General features: G+C 43.3%; 1 protein-coding gene across 1 annotated transcript in view; it reads left to right on the forward strand.

The window, feature by feature from the left end:
- The window catches only part of LOC149335018 (uncharacterized), a 97,340-nt gene that overhangs the window by 44,777 nt on the left and 33,742 nt on the right, over positions 1-18,821 (forward strand). The window contains exons 2-6 of the mRNA XM_089553695.1: positions 9,526-9,562; positions 11,158-11,226; positions 12,892-13,055; positions 14,049-14,149; positions 17,508-17,644. Of these exons, the coding sequence (XP_089409821.1) occupies positions 9,526-9,562; positions 11,158-11,226; positions 12,892-13,055; positions 14,049-14,149; positions 17,508-17,644 (508 nt within the window). The remainder of the gene's footprint in view (positions 1-9,525; positions 9,563-11,157; positions 11,227-12,891; positions 13,056-14,048; positions 14,150-17,507; positions 17,645-18,821) is intronic.

The raw sequence follows: 18,821 nt of genomic DNA on the forward strand, positions 1-18,821 counted from the left end.
AACAGCGGTCTTTTTCCTCCTCGCTTCTGGAGTTAAGAGCAATCTTTTTTTTTATTACAAATACGAATTGTCTTAAATAAATTTTCTCTATTTTGGGATGTAAATTCTTTAAGAAATAGTGGAACTGGAGGGCGTTCAATTCAAATGAAAATTCAGAATGTCCTCTTTCTCTGGAGTACATCAATACTGGAATTAGTAACCGCCATAAGCAATGCTCTTTCGCCACTTGTGCGGTAGTAATTGTGTGACTTCGTTGGAGAATGAAGAAAGCGCTGACCTCTCATCCTCCATCCACAACACCGCCAGAAACTCGAGCCATTGTAATACTGTCCGTTTCCAAAAATCAAAGAAAATATGAGTAGACTGCCCTTGACGTCTGAGGAAGAGGAGATCACCAGTTTATTGCAGAGTTCGTAAAGGCTTCCGTTTTCTTCTGCGATGCTGCTCAGACTGCTGCAACTGTGGCGGATAGCTTTCGCTGAGCTGCAGGCGTTACGTCTAGAGCGACACACTCTTGGGAAAGGTGTTTCAAAATTTTGCGCAACCTTGGACCTTTAGCGAGGGTTGGGGTGGTGTCGTCGTTTCTTCTTATTGAGTAGGTAAGAGAAGATGCGTGCTGGGGTCAATTAAAACTTCTGAATTTTTAATAATTAATTTTGTTTGTTTCTTTTTTTGTCTTTTCGCGGTTCGCGGAAGTGCCGCAGTTTTATTGAAGCAACGAACTCGGCACGAGTTTATTACTTCCGTCTTAAGTTCGTCAGTAAAAACACGTACTTTACCTACTCCCTAAGCTAAACAGCGCGATTATGTGAGCCTTGCGATGATGTTGAACTTGCAATGTTGCGAAATTGAATTTGTTCTCTCATTTCTCCTGAACCGCTTCCATTAAGCGTGTCTCGCATCCTTCAGATTAGTAAGCTTAGCATCTTTTATGCCATAGCTTCCTGCATTCCGCCCCACCCGGTAGCTAATTTTTTCCGTAGGGGTTAATTCATTCCCGCTTTGTTCACACTAAACGCAACTTGCAAACAGCAGCGATGACGAACAGAAAAGTGGTCTCCGAAAGAGAAATAGGAATAAAAAAAGAGCAAAATAAGGTCCTGCACAAGCCTACATCAAAAGAAGCCGCCGCCGGCAGTGTGTTAGAGCGGCGAACAGTCTCTTAAGGAGCGCTACAGCGGCACGGAGGAGACTTTGCAGCGGTGGCATAAACTGTTTCTAGCAGCACGTGCGTGCACGCGTGCATACGCCACGCATGAGCTCGGATGCGAGCAGAAAGTGAGGAGGTCTCGAGGTGCTTACGCAGACTTCGCACGGAGCTTGCCGGCCGTTGAATACGCAGTGTAAATTTATTCATGCATCTTGAATGCTTCTGCCATGTGCCTTTTCCTTCAAAGTCATAACGGTTGCCAGCTCTCCCTGAAACGCCTTGGAATGCGAAACAGTCACATACCTATTTATCTACTGTTTTTCATCATCACCGTATGAACGGCCAGCTACCAATAATGATCGAAAGGAAGCATATTACTGAAGGGACATTGTAGACAACAGCAATAATATTTCCAATTTTAGTAAAAATTGATTATCTGGCTTCCTTCTGGCTACGTTTATGTTTGTCCACAAGCAAAAAATTTGCGACAGTGACTGATAGGGCTTGCCGATAATTCATAGTCAGGATTGAAAGAAAAAGCCCGTAAAAACCGCGCAAAAACTAACTGCTGAAAAAATTGGATTTTAAAATAAGGCATCCTTTTTTTTCCCCCCACTCAGTTCAACTCTTCCCGTCAGGACTGTAAAGGACTTCGTTATCACTATTTAAAATCAACGATGGTGCAGAATACACTTATACAGGAATAAACCTAATGGGAGGAAAATGCGAGGAAGCTGTCCTGTAGCGCAATCCCATTTAGGAGCAGGGCATGCCACCCATTTCCCGGAGTTGATTCCGATCACTAAATATACGCAGCGCTCGGCAACAGAGGCATACCTCCACTGCACGGCATAGTAACTAGGTGAAACAAGCGATGGGTGCGTGGAGGATTTTAAACGTGGCACCGGCGGTTTTGAGCTAAGCAAATACAGTAGATTGAAACCTCGATTGAAATTTTTAACTCCTGGAACTTCGCATGATTTGAAGAGGGAATTGTGAAACAAGCAGGGTCTATATATTTTGGAGGCGAACCTTCCCGCTTCCTTCTTAAGTACCTCGACCATTTTGGCGAGGAGGCCCTTGCTGCCAGTGCACATCAAGCGACGGTCAAGGCTTGAACTTTCGACGGATCGAACTAGCTAATTTCTTTTAAGCTAACGGAATTCAATCCATGACAGCATGCTATGCTTGTAATTTGTATGTTTACGGAAGCTGTGCACCAGTCTCAGCACCTGGATCTTGAGAGCAACCACACTCGCAGTTAATGTTGTGACCTTGCGGGCGACCCCGATCTTGGCCTCTTATTGTGTTGTACTTCCATACAAAATGGCCGAATAGGTCTGACCGCTGTCGGATCAGTTGCAGAGACGCCTGCGTATTCTGCACCTCCTTCCTGCGTTTTCGAACCAGTAGAAGACCCAGTATATGATTCCTTTAGCACGAAATATCATTTCAGCTTAAATATTTATTCGTGCTTCATGGCAGAAGTGGTAGCTAGCTTATCCTATTCCACTGAGAGTTACCTCCAATGAAGTCTAGTTCAGAGGCAGCTTCCACAGAGCTAACCTGGTTTTCGATCCACTGCATCCAGTGATTCATTTCCCCAGTAACGGCTGGGAGCCTTGGTGTGTAAGGATTTGCACAAGCAATCCTAACTAGGTGGCTGAGGATACCAGGTTCCTCTTGGAAGATCGGATTTAACTTTCAGATTAGTGACGCGTGCCGCGCGGGAATAAGCAGAAACGATAAAGCTGGCAGCTCGGTTTTTAACTGATTCAATGGTAGCTGTTAGGTTATGATGATGCGGGTCCCATAATGCGCATGCGTACTCCAGTTTGGGCATCACAAGGGTTACGTATGCTAGAGTTGTTTTACGTGAGAAGGCGCATGAGTTAAGTTACGCCAAAAAAAAAACAGACATAGTGGTATAGTAATGCCAACTCGTAGTGTAGCCGAAATAACATGAGTCTAATGCAAACTACAGTGGAGCAGAGGAGGTAAATATTCTGCTACTAACGAAAGAAGTGAATAAAGCCTTAAGAGCATAACACGAATAGAAAGCAGCAGAAAAGGATTTGATAACTGCTGACCTGTCGAAAGATGGTACTGGATATATTGTACTAACTAAACTTGCTGCTCTGTGCACACAATATTTCATCACTTCAAGCGGTCCTAAACCATTGAAAATGGCTAAGTATATCCTAATTCAATAAAAGGTCAAAGGCTGGAAATATAATAGAGCGATTAGCTTACTCTTAGTAGCCTATAAAATTAATTAGTTAACTCTTTCCCTACCATGGGGAAAATGATTATTTTTTGAAGGTTTCAGTACTTTTTTTTTTTATAAACAATTGCATTCAATATTGATTGCAATACCCAAAAACAGAGCTGAATAAAGGTGCTTTCTATTAATATACGTTTAAACAACAAATTCCATGTTGCAACAAAAAATTTTATTTGCTGAAAACGAGATTCTAGAAAAAAATTCAACAAAACTTGCAAAAACACGCTTGTATTTAAAAAGAAAAAAATGTTGAAAATTTTTTGAAATATGCAAAATGTTTGTTACTCTACTGGCCACTCTCTGCAAAAAAAAAAAATAATTTCTATCTTGAATAGTATTGTTGCTACAAAACAATAACTGGAAACCCTATAGTTGTGCATCGGAGCGCGGCCGCCTGTTTTTCAGGCTGGTTACCATCATCACTGATGTGAAAACTGTATCATCTTCAGCACCTTGCAACATTTTCAGGCTCGTTGCTGCACAGGACGTCGATTAAACCACTCGCAGACGAAACGGAGTCCTGAGATTTGCTGTGTCTTAGAGCGCGTGCCGTGCATGCGGAGGCTGCCAAGCGACTTTGATGGTACCGCATCCTCGGAGTGGGTTCAAAAAATGCCGTTTTGTAGCGGTAAAAAAACTATATCGGAAACAAAACTTCAGTTCTCCGGCTACAAGCCCGAGGCGCATCGTGCCTGTAAGCAAAGCGGAAGGCTCAAGAGTCGAGCGGCGAAGGCGTCATCTGCGGGCAGCATGGCGAGCAATGAGCGCAGGTCCGCGTCTTCATTTCTTCGCAGCGCGTTAGAAAGTGCCCCCTCGCGGGACAAAAGAAAACTACATCGGAAACAAAACTTTGGTTCCTGGCCTATAAAATACATCTGCAGCATGGTCATTAGCAACGCAGAAGGTTCTGAAATCGGGACATGAAATGATCGTTAGCGGGCTATAAAGATGCTCAATGGGCGCGGTAGGGAAAGAGTTAATTGCTAAAAGAATCACAGCCGCCTCAGACATCAGTCAACTAAGAACACGAGGTGCTTTTCTTGAAGGGTATTCAACAACAGACCGAACTGCCACTGAGGAGTTGTCCTCAGCTTCTTACTAACGGGAAACGCCTTATTAAGCTCTTGCAGGAAGCATTGTCTTGCTAAGTTGCTCATGGTAGGAATTCGATAGCATGATTGACGCCCAAAACACAAACTGTGCAATTAAAGGTCTAAAAATTAAATTTTCCTGAGAATTGGGTGGCCGCATTTTGCGCAGGACAGAGCTATTTGAAGCTCACTGCAAAGGTTTATTTATTTATTTATTTATTTATTTATTTATTTATTTATTTATTTATTTATTTATTTATTTATTTATTTATTTATTTATTTATTTATTTATTTATTTATTTATTTATTTATTTATTTATTTATTTATTTATTTATTTATTTATTTATTTATTTATTTATTTATTTATTTAACCATACTGCAGGCCCAATGCTTTGGCCCTAGCAGGAGGGGCATTTTACAAACGGTGCAAAGTAAAAAGGCTACACAAACAAAAGAAAAAAAGCGGGCTCGTGCTTGTGAGGACTGTGACAATGAAATGGTCCCGTCTAGTACTCATTACGAGTAACTAAGGACTAGCGCTTTTAGGTTTGGTTTGGTTTGTTTTATGGGCGTTAAACGTCCTAAAGCGGCTCAGGCTATGAGGGACGCCGTAGTGAAGGGCTCCGGAAATTTTGACCACCCGGGGTTCTTTAACGTGCACTCACATCGCACAGTACGCGGGCCTCTGGAGTACCACCTCCATTGAAATTCGACCACCGCGGCCGGGATCGAACCCGCGTCTTACGGGTCAGCAGCCGAGTGCCACAACCACTGAGCCACCGCGGCGGCTCTCGCTGTAGCAGATAGCGTTTCGCTCCTCTAGTACGTGCCACGGTTGCCAGGTGGCGTGTTACTCCGACGTCGATGACTACGCCGCCGCCGCCGCTGAAGACGACGACTACGATGCGAAACCCCCGAACACGAGCTGGGCTCTAATGCTCTGAGAACTGCCGTGGGACTGTGCGCTGAGCTTCCTTACCGATGTTGGAATAGAGCTGAGTTCTACCAGTGAAAAACGCACGCTGTTAGTGATCGGTGGTTGAAGGTTGTTACTGCGTGGTCCTTATATCTTGCTCTGAAATGAACACGATGTTCAAGCAGCTGCTCGGAGCGATGGGCGCGAACATCTGGGGGAGCGGGTGAGTTGGATGCAATTGAAGCGTGCAGCGTTCCCGCACAACACCCAATCGTCCTCGAAGCCTTAGATATATCACCTAGGGAGCAAACGTACGAGTTCTTGTAATGCTGAGAACTTCCGACTGTAACTTTAGACGGTGCCTTCATTGTAGCTTCGGTCGCTGCGAAATATTTATGGTCGCGTGCGCAGGTGCTGTGCGAAGCATTTGCGAGGTTGTCGAGAGATCGTCGCACCTACAGGGTCTTGAAGCCCTAAATATTTTTCCATGGAATTTTTGCGATGTCTAAATTCGATAAATAAATAAAACAACGCAGCGGAACTTTAGAAAAGATTGTGCACTTCAGCTGAACAACAGAATTTACTGATTTTCTCAGTCTTGACTGCAAAGTACGGCTCTAAGATTAGTTGTCTTCGTTGCTTGTTCAAGTTTAGACGCATGTTTTAAATGACTGCAGTCTCTTGCTTTGCTATGGAGTATATTTGTGTAGAACGTCTGGCAAATATGCTGCTCTGTTTGCTAATCTTCCTATCTCCCATATGTCGCTTATCAGTTCTGCAACAATTTAGTGTTCGTCGCGTTATCCTGCATTTCACGAACACGTAACTGTCCTGCAAAGTTTCTGTTCACACATGGAAATTGGCGTGGCACTGTTCTGGTTTGGTGCAAGATACTCCACTGCAATTTAGGGCGAACCCGTCTTACAATATTAAGCGTTGCGAATGAGTTTATACGTTTGCATGTGCTCCGTGCGCTTTATATGTCCACGTTACCTCGAAGAGTGATACAAAGCACGCATTAATAAGCAGAATTGGAGTTAACTGGATCCTTCTTGAATGCCGGTGCGATTACCCTCCATCAGTTGCTAGACCGGCTTGTTATTCCAGTTTCGGACCTCTGCTATGTTCTTCCTAAACATTTCGGATGCCCCCCTTCCTGGACGCTAGGCTTGGGAATATATGACTCATTGAAATATTCTTCCCCTAGTTTATCACCTGTGCGTCGTCGTTTTATGAAAGCTCCATTTCTCACAACAACGTTTAAGACAGGGGCACCAAGCTGACAGAGTGACGTCATCATCATCATCATCAGCTTTGTTACATCCACTTAACTCCAATTGAACTTGAATTCATCTACAAGTTATCGAGACCTAAAAGGCTCAGAGACGCACATGATGTTGGTCCTGTCAAGTTCCCTTGCCACGCCTAACGACAAAGCTCGAGCTTTTGAGCATAGCCTCAGATGTCGCACAGCTAGGGTCGTAATTAGCGCAATTAACTAGACGTAGCATGCTTAGCGCTGGAATCTCATCTTCGCCGTACGCTAAAACCCTCGCAGTGAGCCCCTAATTATCGCCATTCAACGAGAATAAAGGCAGTGATCTAGGCCGCTTCTCATTTATAAGCTGAGGAACGAAAAGGGAATTAAGATCTTGGAAGCCTGCATGGTCATGGCGAATACAGCAATAAAGGGCAGGTACCAGAGAGAAGCGCATCAGAGACATTTAGGAGAGCGTTGAGCAAGGTGTGTACACGTCGTTTTCTGGTTACGGCGCTAAATCACGTAGCCAAGGGGAACACGCGCTGACAGAACACAGCTGCGGAACACGCCGAAACATTCGGGCTTTGCAGAGCGTCTGACGCCTGCACAGCCAAGGAGTTTCGGAGTTTCAACACGCACACACGCACACTTCCGGTATTTCGCTGCCATCCATGTTTTATACTCACTTGTTCCTATGTATTTCTTTTTTTCTCCAACGGGTTGTTTGTGAGCTGCCCTGAAGGTGACGACGCCACGTTTCAGCTAGCGAACGAGCTGAATGCTACTTCTTTCTTTCTTTTATCCGTCACCTTGAAGGCTTCTTCTTCGAGAGCCAACGCTCGTCTCAGTGTTGACGGGCGCCTGAGAAGCTGTTTCCGAGAACTTGGGTTTTGAAGGCGATGAAACGAAAGCAGGACAACGAGCACGAAAAAAACAACAAACACAAAATAAAAATAGTGAGAAAAGCTGGATGCCACCTGTGAGGCTTTGCCGCGTCTCATAGCTGTTTTCACTGAGCGCCGTAAGGCTGACACACATGGCTGAGTCGGTGTCGCACGGCAGTCTGGAAGCGTCGTTTCTTTGAGGCGACCCTCTTCACGCGTGCTTTTCATTGAATATGAAGGAGCCAATGATTCACAAACTGACTCCTCTTGTCACTGCCTCGATTGTAAGGATGTCCTCGCGGATGCTTTTGCCGAGTTGTCGAGGGGTGTTTCAGACACAATGAGAATAGCTGAATGCCGGGTTTTATAAATAGCATTGGTGACACTCACACGTGTTCTTGGAGATATTGAAGAGCCTGTACAGTACGTCTTGTACTCTATGGTATATGGTGTAGAGCTTGAAACAATTGCATTTTGAGCTGCGTATGTTAGCTCTTAATTCCAGCAGGAAGTAAGCAAATTGAGTTCATAGCTCCTGCTGCTTTTTCGCCAGCGTTAGGATGGTGCTAGAACAAAATTACTGCTGATGTCGCGGTAGAGCTGAAACAGCCGCTTTTTTTCGGTCCTTATAAATCTACCGCCACTGCTGAAGCTCATACGCTTTTTATGCGTCTACTAAAAGTAGCTTTTATCGCTTTTCGATTTTTTTTTGTAACAGCATACAGAAGGAATTTTGATATGAGGATCCTTGCGTGCCAGGCACGAGAACAGAGGAAGAGGCGCTACTTTCTCCAAAGTCTCCACAAACCTCTCACATATTCCTACCCTTCCGTTCGGAGGTTTTGTCTGTCTATATTTCTTTATTCCAGAATATCCACACAGGTGGAGCAGTGTCAAACTGTGATATGTTTCTCGCCTCTCACCTGACTCACTGTTTCTCGCTATGACTCACTGCAATAGCTAGCGGGACAATGAAATAATGAAAAATATAAGCTAAATAATCTGTTCTGTGGAAGATGTTGTCTAGCTTCAAAGGGCGCACAACAACCAAAAGCTGCTTTACTACAAATCCTGTAAACTTGCTGTTTACTGTTCAACTTCCCATTCAAGGTAATTTCAAGATGTTTGAATGAAGTCAGACTCACTAACATCGTCGATTGAAAAAAATTGTAATTTGTGCTCTGTAAACTATCTTTTTGTTTTGAATTGGCGGTCGACTTACTTCATTTTTTCAGCATTTAACGTATTTGGTTCGTTACAAACCTGCTAAAAATGGTCAGTGAATTTTTCCTAGTGTCATTTTACATAAGCAAAACCGAATTACGTGTAATGTGAAGGTAATAAAGGAGTAATCTGCTCCACCTTAGGGACTTTTCTTGAACACTGGATCAAATATGAAGGTAGTGTCATCCTTATACATAAGGATCACGAAAAAACAAACTGCCCAAGAAAGATCATTTATATAAGTAGAGAAATGTAAACGCCCTAAGAAAAATGCTTAGGGCGCTCTGCATTTCGTGTGGTTATATTTGAATTTAAATTATCAGTCGCCAATTTTTGCTCTCGAGTTGATAAGTAACCGGCTATGAACTGCAGTGTACAAATACTTTCCCACAGGTGGCTTATGCCTTCAGTTATGATCAAATGAGAGATAGTATTAGATATATTTTTAGGACTATGAAAATGTCAAGTGAGATTTTGTTATTATGAAGACCTGAATTTATCAACTGGGAAAGTGTTGGGCTGTAGACGTCGACCTGTTTAGAATGAAACCACGTTGCTGACCACAAGTATTTTCTAGCGAGACATAACCGTCAATAATACGAAATTAATTTTGGGCAGCTGCACAAAAAGCACTTACCGCACCGATAAAATCACGCTTCTTCTAAAGAAGGGCTTACTAAGACTCGCGTTCTACTTTATAATTTCTGTTTTCAGATAGAAGAAAGCTCGTCGTCCGAGTCCACAGAAGAATGTAAGCTGTTCTCGTTTTGTAGAGCTGATGAAGTTTATTGTAATCGCGACAGAAGCTAATTCTTGAAATCACTGAAGCCAGGTGTTAATCTATTTTATTGGTTATTTTTATATCTGAAGTCGTTAGACACAATTTCTCCTAGCCGAAAGAAAACATGATGTTCTTTTGATTCCCTGCTCCCCTCTTTCTTAGTTAAAACAACACATTCTACATTTTTGTGTTGTATTGTTAAAAGATGCCACATCTCACTCTGAGTGTTCGTGAATAGTTTATTAAATGCCCTGCGTAGTTTGGGCTCAAGATGTGTTTGTCAGGGGCGGCCTGGCATTGTTTGAAGAGGCAAAATAAGAAGTCAGTAGGGCCCCAATGTCGAAGTGCGACCAATCATGTTCATGTCGAGTAGGACGGTATGTACTGATGGGAGCGAATGTTTTTGTTCACTGCAGCCTAACGTGTACGTTGTACGTTGATCTTTCTTGCATGTTACTCATATTATTCTGTTAAACGACGCAATTACCCCGCGATACCTGGAAAAATTAGAATTACAAGGGTAGGTTATCAAAGGGTGTAGTTCCAAACGAAAGGGCAAGCCAGTAATACTTTGTTACCACGTAATAACACCTGTTTGCTTGCTGAGAAATGGGCAGATATTTATACCTGAAAGATTGGAAGATTTTACCAATTTCACAGTAAAATACAAATGGATAAACGTTTTCCTCACAGACGCGCAGTTACCCATGTAAATTATTAGGGGGACAGTGAGGAAAGCTTCATACAATTTTTGTTTTTTAGAAAAATCGATTCTAAAGCTCCTTCTTCGAATGTGAATGTTTATCTGATAGCCAAACACGCATTTATGACTGAAAAAACTGCTTTAAAAATTTTCCCTTCTCTCAGTTCTGACTTGGTACGTATAGAAAAAAAAAATAAAGGACTCCGTGATTACAGATTGCAATCGAATAGTGGTGAAGCCTAGCCTCTTAGATCCGAGCTAAAACTGTCGACACACCTTAGTTTACTTCTGAAATCGCGCGTGGCCTGGCGAAACCTGTATTTCATTTTTTTTTTTGCCTTTGAAAGATTAAAATATTTTTTTTCTATGTAAGAGTGGAGTCTTTGTTAATAGAGCGCAGTATTTTATAGAGGAATTTCAACCAGAATTAGTCCTCACTGCTTATTAAACTTTACACTATATGCGTACGCTTCACAACATATCACTGACTGCTTACGGTAGTGCACACGAGCGCTGAAACTGTGTGTGTTCCTGTGTAATATAATAAAAAACATGAGTAATAATCTGGTATGCGAGAAGGTTTGTTCATTCAGATCACAGTACCCCACCTGTTTTACTGCGTGGCTGTCCATGTCATTTGTAATCGGTCTTCCTTGCAACATGGTTTGTCAACGTTGCCACGACGGTCTTTGTTGTGTTCCTTATGTTTTCCCAACTTTACTTTTTTACATCCCACTCACAAACAGAACCAAGCTTGCATAGTTTCTGAGAGGCTCCGCTGTTCGAGTCTATTCATTTCCACTAAGCACATATGTGGTAGAGCACTGGTGATCTTCTTTTATATTTATTTGCGCTTTTCCAGATGAGCAGACAGACTCGTATCCACCGGTAGAACAAGGAAGGTCAAGCACATCAGACATTTGCGAAGAAGGTAATGCCAGCAAAAACTTATTTCCTGGTGTAGGCTGCACGTATAAGGGTACTTCTATTTATATCTATACTAAGTTGGTGGGCCAAACGTTTCGGACGTCAGCTATATGTGTTGGGGGATGCTGAAGAAGGAATGTCAGAGTTGAATGGGTCACGCCACCCAAAATACACGTTGCACAGTGACGTGGCGCATTTTGATTGGTCGTGCGTCCTCTGTTTGTGGTAATGTCCTTCTTTTATAACAACCAGGAAATCTCAGGGAGGTGGGGAAGCGGTTCTGGATAGGTGACGAAAAAATATAACTTATAACTTATCGGTGGATCATTTGAATGAGTTATCAAAGCTTCTTTATATCCTAGGTAGCATTCTTCCGTGCCAACACATGAAAGCGGCAAGTCGCGGAAGTTCATTATATCCGAATTGGCGTACTTAGTACGTTATATGCGAGGTTAGCGCACTAAAGTTAGTTATATTCGACGTGGGAGAAGAACATTTCTTATATCCGAGGTAGTACACTAAAGTTCATTATATCTGAGGTGGCTACGTGTGACAGCGATCGCCGTTTGCACTTGCACGGACCCTTCAAATGCTAGGGTATTAATAAATAATAAATATTTTAATGCATTCATGCGGAGACTAATCTAGTATGAGTTGGCCATGAGATAGCATAGGCAGAAGTTGACACCTTTACCGGAAGTGACACCACTTCCCCTCTAGCCAATGGGAATGCTGCGGTCTGGTTAAGTCACTTCCTTTTGCCAATGGACGAATTTCATGACTACATGACGACGCACTTTACCTCCCTGGGGCTTCTTACGCTTTCGCATTAATAAATTTAGACATCGCGTGGTGGTCAATGTCTAGTGACAGGTGACTTGGGGATACTTTCGGACATAGAGTTTCTTACTATTACCTTGAGGGAAAGCTGGCAACTCGTCTATGGGAGTTTGCATGGAGACCCCTCGAGACCACTTCAGCGACCATGGGCGCTCAAAGCATCATGGGGCGGCGAGCTACCGACTGCAGAACTACAACTTTTGGAAAAAAATAATAGAAAAAAAAGCTGTTCGATAACTACGAATGTCCTAACATTCAATATCCTGTCTGTAAATTGCAACAAACGAGCAGAAAAGCATGCAAATGCAAAGTTTGCCCAAAATAAGAGATGGTTAGCTTTCCTATTGGTCAAGTAATGAGCACTACAAAAACTAATATTTCCTGATTAACAGGCGCATTTTTAAAAGTAAATACGTAAAAAAAAAACTGTTGTTGCTTAGATACTTTAAGAGGTTTTTTAATGGCATTTCGTAAAAGTGAAACCTTTTATTGGCGTCGTATGTCGTTGCGTTTTTACTACTATGGCTTTTCCACACTGCGTTCGCGCGAAAGTCGTCTGCGCACACACGAACAGCGTTTTCGGAATGAAACGTCTTAGTGATGACACTCCGTGTTCCCGAAAAACTACGACTGTCCCGCACCAAGTAGCTCGCCGCCCCGTCATGCTTTGAGCGTCCATGGTGGCTGAAGTGCAGCACCGCCAGCTTTCCCTCTAGGTAATAGTAAGAAACTCTATGCTCTCGGAGTAAGGGTGCCAGGTTGTCCTCCGAGATGCTCAGATGCACCTGGCATCAGGGTTCTACTCAACCGGTTCCAATGCCTTCTGCAGAGGTGCAGAAGTGGATGTGCATCGACCTCGTCAACAGCGACAGCGCCGTGGTGGCGGGGCCGCGAGTGACCGACTTCCCCACAGTGCCGGACGTCAAGTATGAGAAGCTCACACAGTCGATAGCCCGGGTGACGCATGTCTACTCCGAGGGCTACGAACTCATGGTGAGCGCGGTGTTTACAGTTTGTTGGCGACTCGGTTTAAGTAGCTGGGTTGATTGCCTATAATGCACTTATTAGGTCGAAAGTTGAGTATGACTCGGCAATTTAGGACCCCTATAATAAAAAGATATCATTAGACTGGAACGAGTCTAGAGAAAAGTCATCCGGTTTATATTCAGTAAATACAAACGGTATCATTTCTCTTTACAACTGATGAAACAGCACGGCATTCATACACTATAAATGCCCAGAAAAATTAATAGGTTATTATTTTTAGAAACATTCTTACGGGTAAGTTAAAGATAGATTCACTTGTTTGTATAGAGCCATCTACTGCGCTAAAAAGCAGGCACACTCACAATCATCCCTCAGTCCCAATTTTTGCAAGCACGGAAGTAATTAAACCCAGTTTCATCTCGTTACCATCGGATATTGGAATTCCTTGCCGGTAACAGTGATTGCATGCGTTGACTTTCCAAAGCAGCTTAAATATTTTTCTTCAGCTGGAAACTTGAAACATATCAAATTAAAATTTCGCAATTATATTCTGTGTTCCGATAGTAACAATTAGTTATTGATCTGGTCACACATAATTGGGCTTTTGAAATGGCTTGGGACAACACAGGGACGGCACAAACACTGGTGTTATTGATCCTCCTAGCGGAGCTGACGAGAAGTAGGGCATGGTGTGCATTGCGCAAAGCAAAGATTTGGTGGTCTGATAGGGTAATAGAGAACTGCAGTTAAAAGAAATCGTATTAAGGACAGCTTAAAGTCAGGTGGGAAGATGAGACGAAAAAATTTTGAGTTTGCGCTGCTCGCTGAAGACAGGGTTGAATGGAGATGAATGGGAGAACCCTTTGGTCAGCTGTGGGCGTATCCTGGCTTCTGATATTGATTATACGTGTGGCAGTACATCACCTGGATTAAAGTAGGTTCGTGTCGTCCTGTGCAAACCTCTTTTTCACCAGATTAGATATTTTTCTGTGTACGCAGGTGCCGCCAAATGCGACGATACAGGTGACGTGCTCTCAAGTCAAGATCCGAAGTCCGACGTTCAACTGCTCCCATGACTACCTCATGATCAACAGTGAAAGGTATAGCTATTATAACCATTACCGTGATGCCATAAGTCATTTCTCTACTCAACTAACCACAAGATTCGTACCTGTGAATTTGTTCGCTTTTTTTTTCAGAACTGAGCGCAAAATCAGACAGCTTAGCAGGGGGGAACCCTGTCTAACCCCCCCCCCCCCCAAAAAAAAAAATACTAATAATAATAATTTCTCTCGTCAAAACAGATTTTTCAAGTATTTACGATCGTAAATTTGTAGCAACCGCAGAAATTATTGCAGTAACAGGAAAAGTTTAGGTGGCGCAGTCGAACCTCGTGATAACAAACGGTTTATGACAAAATAATGGATATAACGAAGGAATGACGATTCCCCTTGGAAGCTCGCCATGACAGGCTATAACGAAGTTACGGCTATTACGAAGTAATCACCGCGCCCCGTCAAATAAGTTATAACGAGATTCAACTGTATTAGGTTGCCCGTTGTCGTAGTGACACAACTACAGAAACATACTACAGAAAAATATTTCGGTACTACGGGAAAATACTACAATGCCGCAGACAAACTTGCGGTTACGGCAAAACCAAAAAGCATCCTTTCGTATTTTGGGCTAAATTTTTTCATTTTTTTTCTGACAGAGCTGTGCCTGGCGCACGACCATGCCTGCGCGTAGGCTTTCAAAGAGCAGGCCAAACAGCCCGTACATGTCCGCGAACATCACCTCTTCTGAGAGTGAACTTCAACTCATCAATAAGGCTTGCACGCGTTGGTTTTCCGCTGATGCAGAGGTGGCAATAGATACTTAGATGATACAGCATTGTATACGCAGGTATTTTTCTCAGCTCTAAGAAATCTCGCGGCTTTGTTTGGTTGGTTTTAAAATTTACGCGAGCACACAAGTACATACATGTAATGAACTCTCTCATGGGCACAGGCGAATGTTGGCGACCATAAAATCAAACTGCAAAATAAATGCGCTGAACTTCCAAACATCCAAATGCACAAACGCAAAGCAAATTTCAGAGCACCTGTTTACAGATACAAACCGATGTACATTTTAGTTAAGTTTCGCCCCAAAAAACAAGGCAAAGTGAACTGCACTTGAAAAAGGAAAAAGAGCGCTGATAAAAAAAGTCGTCTGAAGGGTTCCTTCAGTGCTGAAAAATTATCAAGCTGAACATGAACGCACACCTGAAGTGGATACGTAATTTAAATGACGGTTTTGTAGAAAATCATGAGGAGTTGTGGGGCCACGAGGCCTCACATACGCTCGTAAGAGCTTTACTACCACCTCACTACAGGCGACGTGCAAATAACGCCTCCTTTTGTTATGCCGGCCAAAGCAGCTGCAAGGGTTCTGACGCACTGAGAGCATCGGCGTGCCTTTCAGAGCTGAACCGACCGAGTTTGATCCAACTCCGTGCGAGGCTGCGCAAATGGGAGATTATTGTGGGTCGCGCATTTACTTTCGCGCGGAATTCACCGCCCGTGCAGACGACGGTGAAAACCCGCGGTTTCCTTTCTGTTCGGTCCGCATCAACATGTGTATGCGTCCATACGAGATGTAGATAGCCGCTCGAACCGTGACCGGTCGGGCACTGTGTTCGAAATCGTGTATAAACGCCGGATTTGCTTCGTAATCGGGGCGGCGCGGCTTAGATGTTCGGCAACCACAGAGAGCTGTCTCTAAGCGAAAATAAATAAAGTGAGTGCCCAGGAGCAGGCAGATAATTTGGGATACACGGCGAAAGGTTTCTCGTGAGGCGCGGCTCCGTTTTTGGGCTTAATTCAGTCGGGTTTGGCAGCGATGCTAGTCCAAGGCTAAGCTTCTCATGGATAAAAGACGTGCGAGATTGTTTGCGGAAGTGGGAATGACTGCGCTGTGATTGCGGCTGTTGTCGGGAAATCTCGTTTCAGAAGCGTAGGAATTGTCGCGTTGTTGCTTTTCTGATATGAGCAGCTGCAGGTGGACAGTGCATTATTGCTGCCATGCATAACACCCGGCTCCCCCAGAAAGAGATGAAAAATGTGGATGTGTTGGGGAGCCCATTGACAGCCCCGCGTTGAGGCGCAGTGGATAAGACATTAACTTGACAGTACAGCTCGATTCTTTACTTAACGGCGGCAAGCAATACACAGTTAGGGTCATTGACAATAAATATGAAGCTCCTTATACTGTTCGTGGGTACCGCGTTAACGTTAGCATTAAAATAACAGGAATTGCGTAACTTTTATTAACTTTGCCATCTGCTGTCTCCATATCTTAAACATTCTCGGTTCCAAAAAGCTCATGCTTATTGACTGGCTAGGCGCTAAGTAGACGTAAGCTCTGCTGATTATTCGCATTGATCCCTGTAAATTGCGTCTCTGTGAGAGCTTCTTTTTGCGATATTACTGAATATGTTCTTCTGCTTTTACACCTTCTTTCACTTCTGTATAAATCTTTCCATAATGTATACATTCTTGCTTCACGACTCACCTCAGAGTGGCGTAGTTTAGGTTCTAGCAAGTAGAATGGTATAGCACGCGGTTATGCACAAAGGCTCTTCCAGTACCCATTTTAAACACATCTATTGGCGTTTATGAATGAAAAAAAAAAACGAGCTGGTAAACCTAATTGACGACCTCTCTTTTGGTGGTTTCTAGAGTTGGTGATATATTACCAATTGCTGACTAAGTGTTCTTCTCCACGCAGGAATGTTGACGTCGTAACGTCAACTACGTCATTTTATCACGCAGGCTAATGCTATCCTACATCTCTCGTTGCTCACGCATACATGCAAATGTGAATTACGTGAGAGGGAGCCACGGATTGCCGTTTTGTCTTGGAGACCCTGGAAAGGAGGGCGAAGTATTTCTGGCTGTGGGACGTGTGCAACAAGCTCTGGTTTAAGTAAACAATCCTGGTCTACCAAGGATTCTAGAAGATAATTTAAGCCAGCCGCGCCCAGGAGGTGACGCGCTTTGGGCGGCGTCATGGCGTCGGTCAGTATACAGTCGTGAGCAATGTAAGAGGGAACAAAAATTTTGCTTTCATTTATTGATTACTCGATAAGTATGCGTGGCAAGCACATTTGTTTTCTGTTTTCTACTAGTATAACGTCGAAAAATTATTCTCGAATGTATTGAAGAAATAACCAGACAATTCACAACTTCCTCCAAAAAGTTTAATTCATGTCATAGTGCGCACATCTCAACGTTGGTTGGTAGGTTCGTAATAACTTTATTATGGCAATGACTTTATTGTAAATGGCCCATACCTGGGGGGGGGGGGGGGGGCGTCTGTTATAGCGACAAGCTCTGCGACTGTAACACTGCAGTGTGATGTCGCTCAATACAGACCTTCACGGCGTGCTGCTAAGTCGAGTGCACCTTTGCGCAGGTTCTGCAACAACAAGTTTCCCCAGGCTCCGTTTACGTTTACGTCTGGCAACCCTGGATCTCAAGAGAGCATGATCGTGCTTAAGACGGCCAACCCGCAGCACGCCTCGTACAGCTGTCAACTCCAGGTGATCAAAAGTAAGCGGAAAACGCGGCCAGGTTGCTAATAAGGGAAATACTTTTTTTACGTGTGCTGACACAACAGCAATTATTATCGTACATGAAAAGCACCATCATCCTTCCTGAACGCTTTTTGATAACAGTTCACATAGCTTATAAGAAGATAACTAAGTACCTTCTCAATCCACTCATGCAAGCCCTTCATATATCAGCAATTCGGGAACACCTATTAGTCAACAGTCACGCTGACTGCAGTGCACAACCAGGTTTAAACGCTTTCCATACAAAAGTTGGCGTATAACGTAGCATTGCGACTTCCCAGGTTTGGGTACCTCAAATAGCTAGTGCATTTAATCGGTGCCACTCTTTCCCTAAAAATGCGATAGAAATCCTGAGAAACGTCTTCACCTTGTATGCTCGTGGACGAACTTTGTCAGGTTAAAGCTTACTAGCCACTCAAGCTAAGAAAGTATTCATGTTTCATGACACTTATTCTAAGCTGCGACGGTGTGGCCGAAGTCGGTCCGTTAATCTCTATTTTACATTTTCTTGAACCACCCGAGTGTTTGGCGCTGCAAAGGTTTTTTTATGTTTCTGAAAACCACAAAACTCTTATTGCATTATGAAAGAGCTAGCGTTGCTTGCTCTTTCTGAAACGTCTTAGCCTTCCTAAAATTGCTCGCAGTTTTAATTTTTGATCATGCATTTAGCAAAGTTTTCTTTACATCTTGACGGCAAGTCTAAAATTCATATCCCAGTAAACTTACTCTGTTGGAAAGCAATACCTGAGGAAGTAAAATAAGTTAAAATAAACAAAAACAAATAAGCGACATTAAGATCCACGAGCAGAATCGATGTGCAAGCCAAAAGTGTTCGGTCTTTTAAGATAGATATTTAAGGAGTAGAAGTACTGCGCTAGCAGATGCCTCCGATCTTTACTGCTGTTTTGGCTTGGTATTGACTAGTTCCTTTAATATGGGAATTCCGACGCCAACATCACGATAGACGTAACATGAAGAAGCATTCTTGAAGGAACTATGAATGTGTTTCTCAGACTTTACGATGAATTTTGGAGGAAAGACCGAAATTTTAAAAGAAGGGCCTACTCATGCGTATGCGGTTGTCCTAGTGTCCCGATATCTATGGCCCAATTTGAGACGTCTCGTCAGTGCAACTTAGAGCGCGCATCTGTTCT

The sequence above is a fragment of the Amblyomma mixtum genome, chromosome 7 (genome assembly GCF_055824585.1).
Source record: "Amblyomma mixtum isolate Tamu chromosome 7, ASM5582458v1, whole genome shotgun sequence".
NCBI lineage: Eukaryota > Metazoa > Arthropoda > Arachnida > Ixodida > Ixodidae > Amblyomma > Amblyomma mixtum.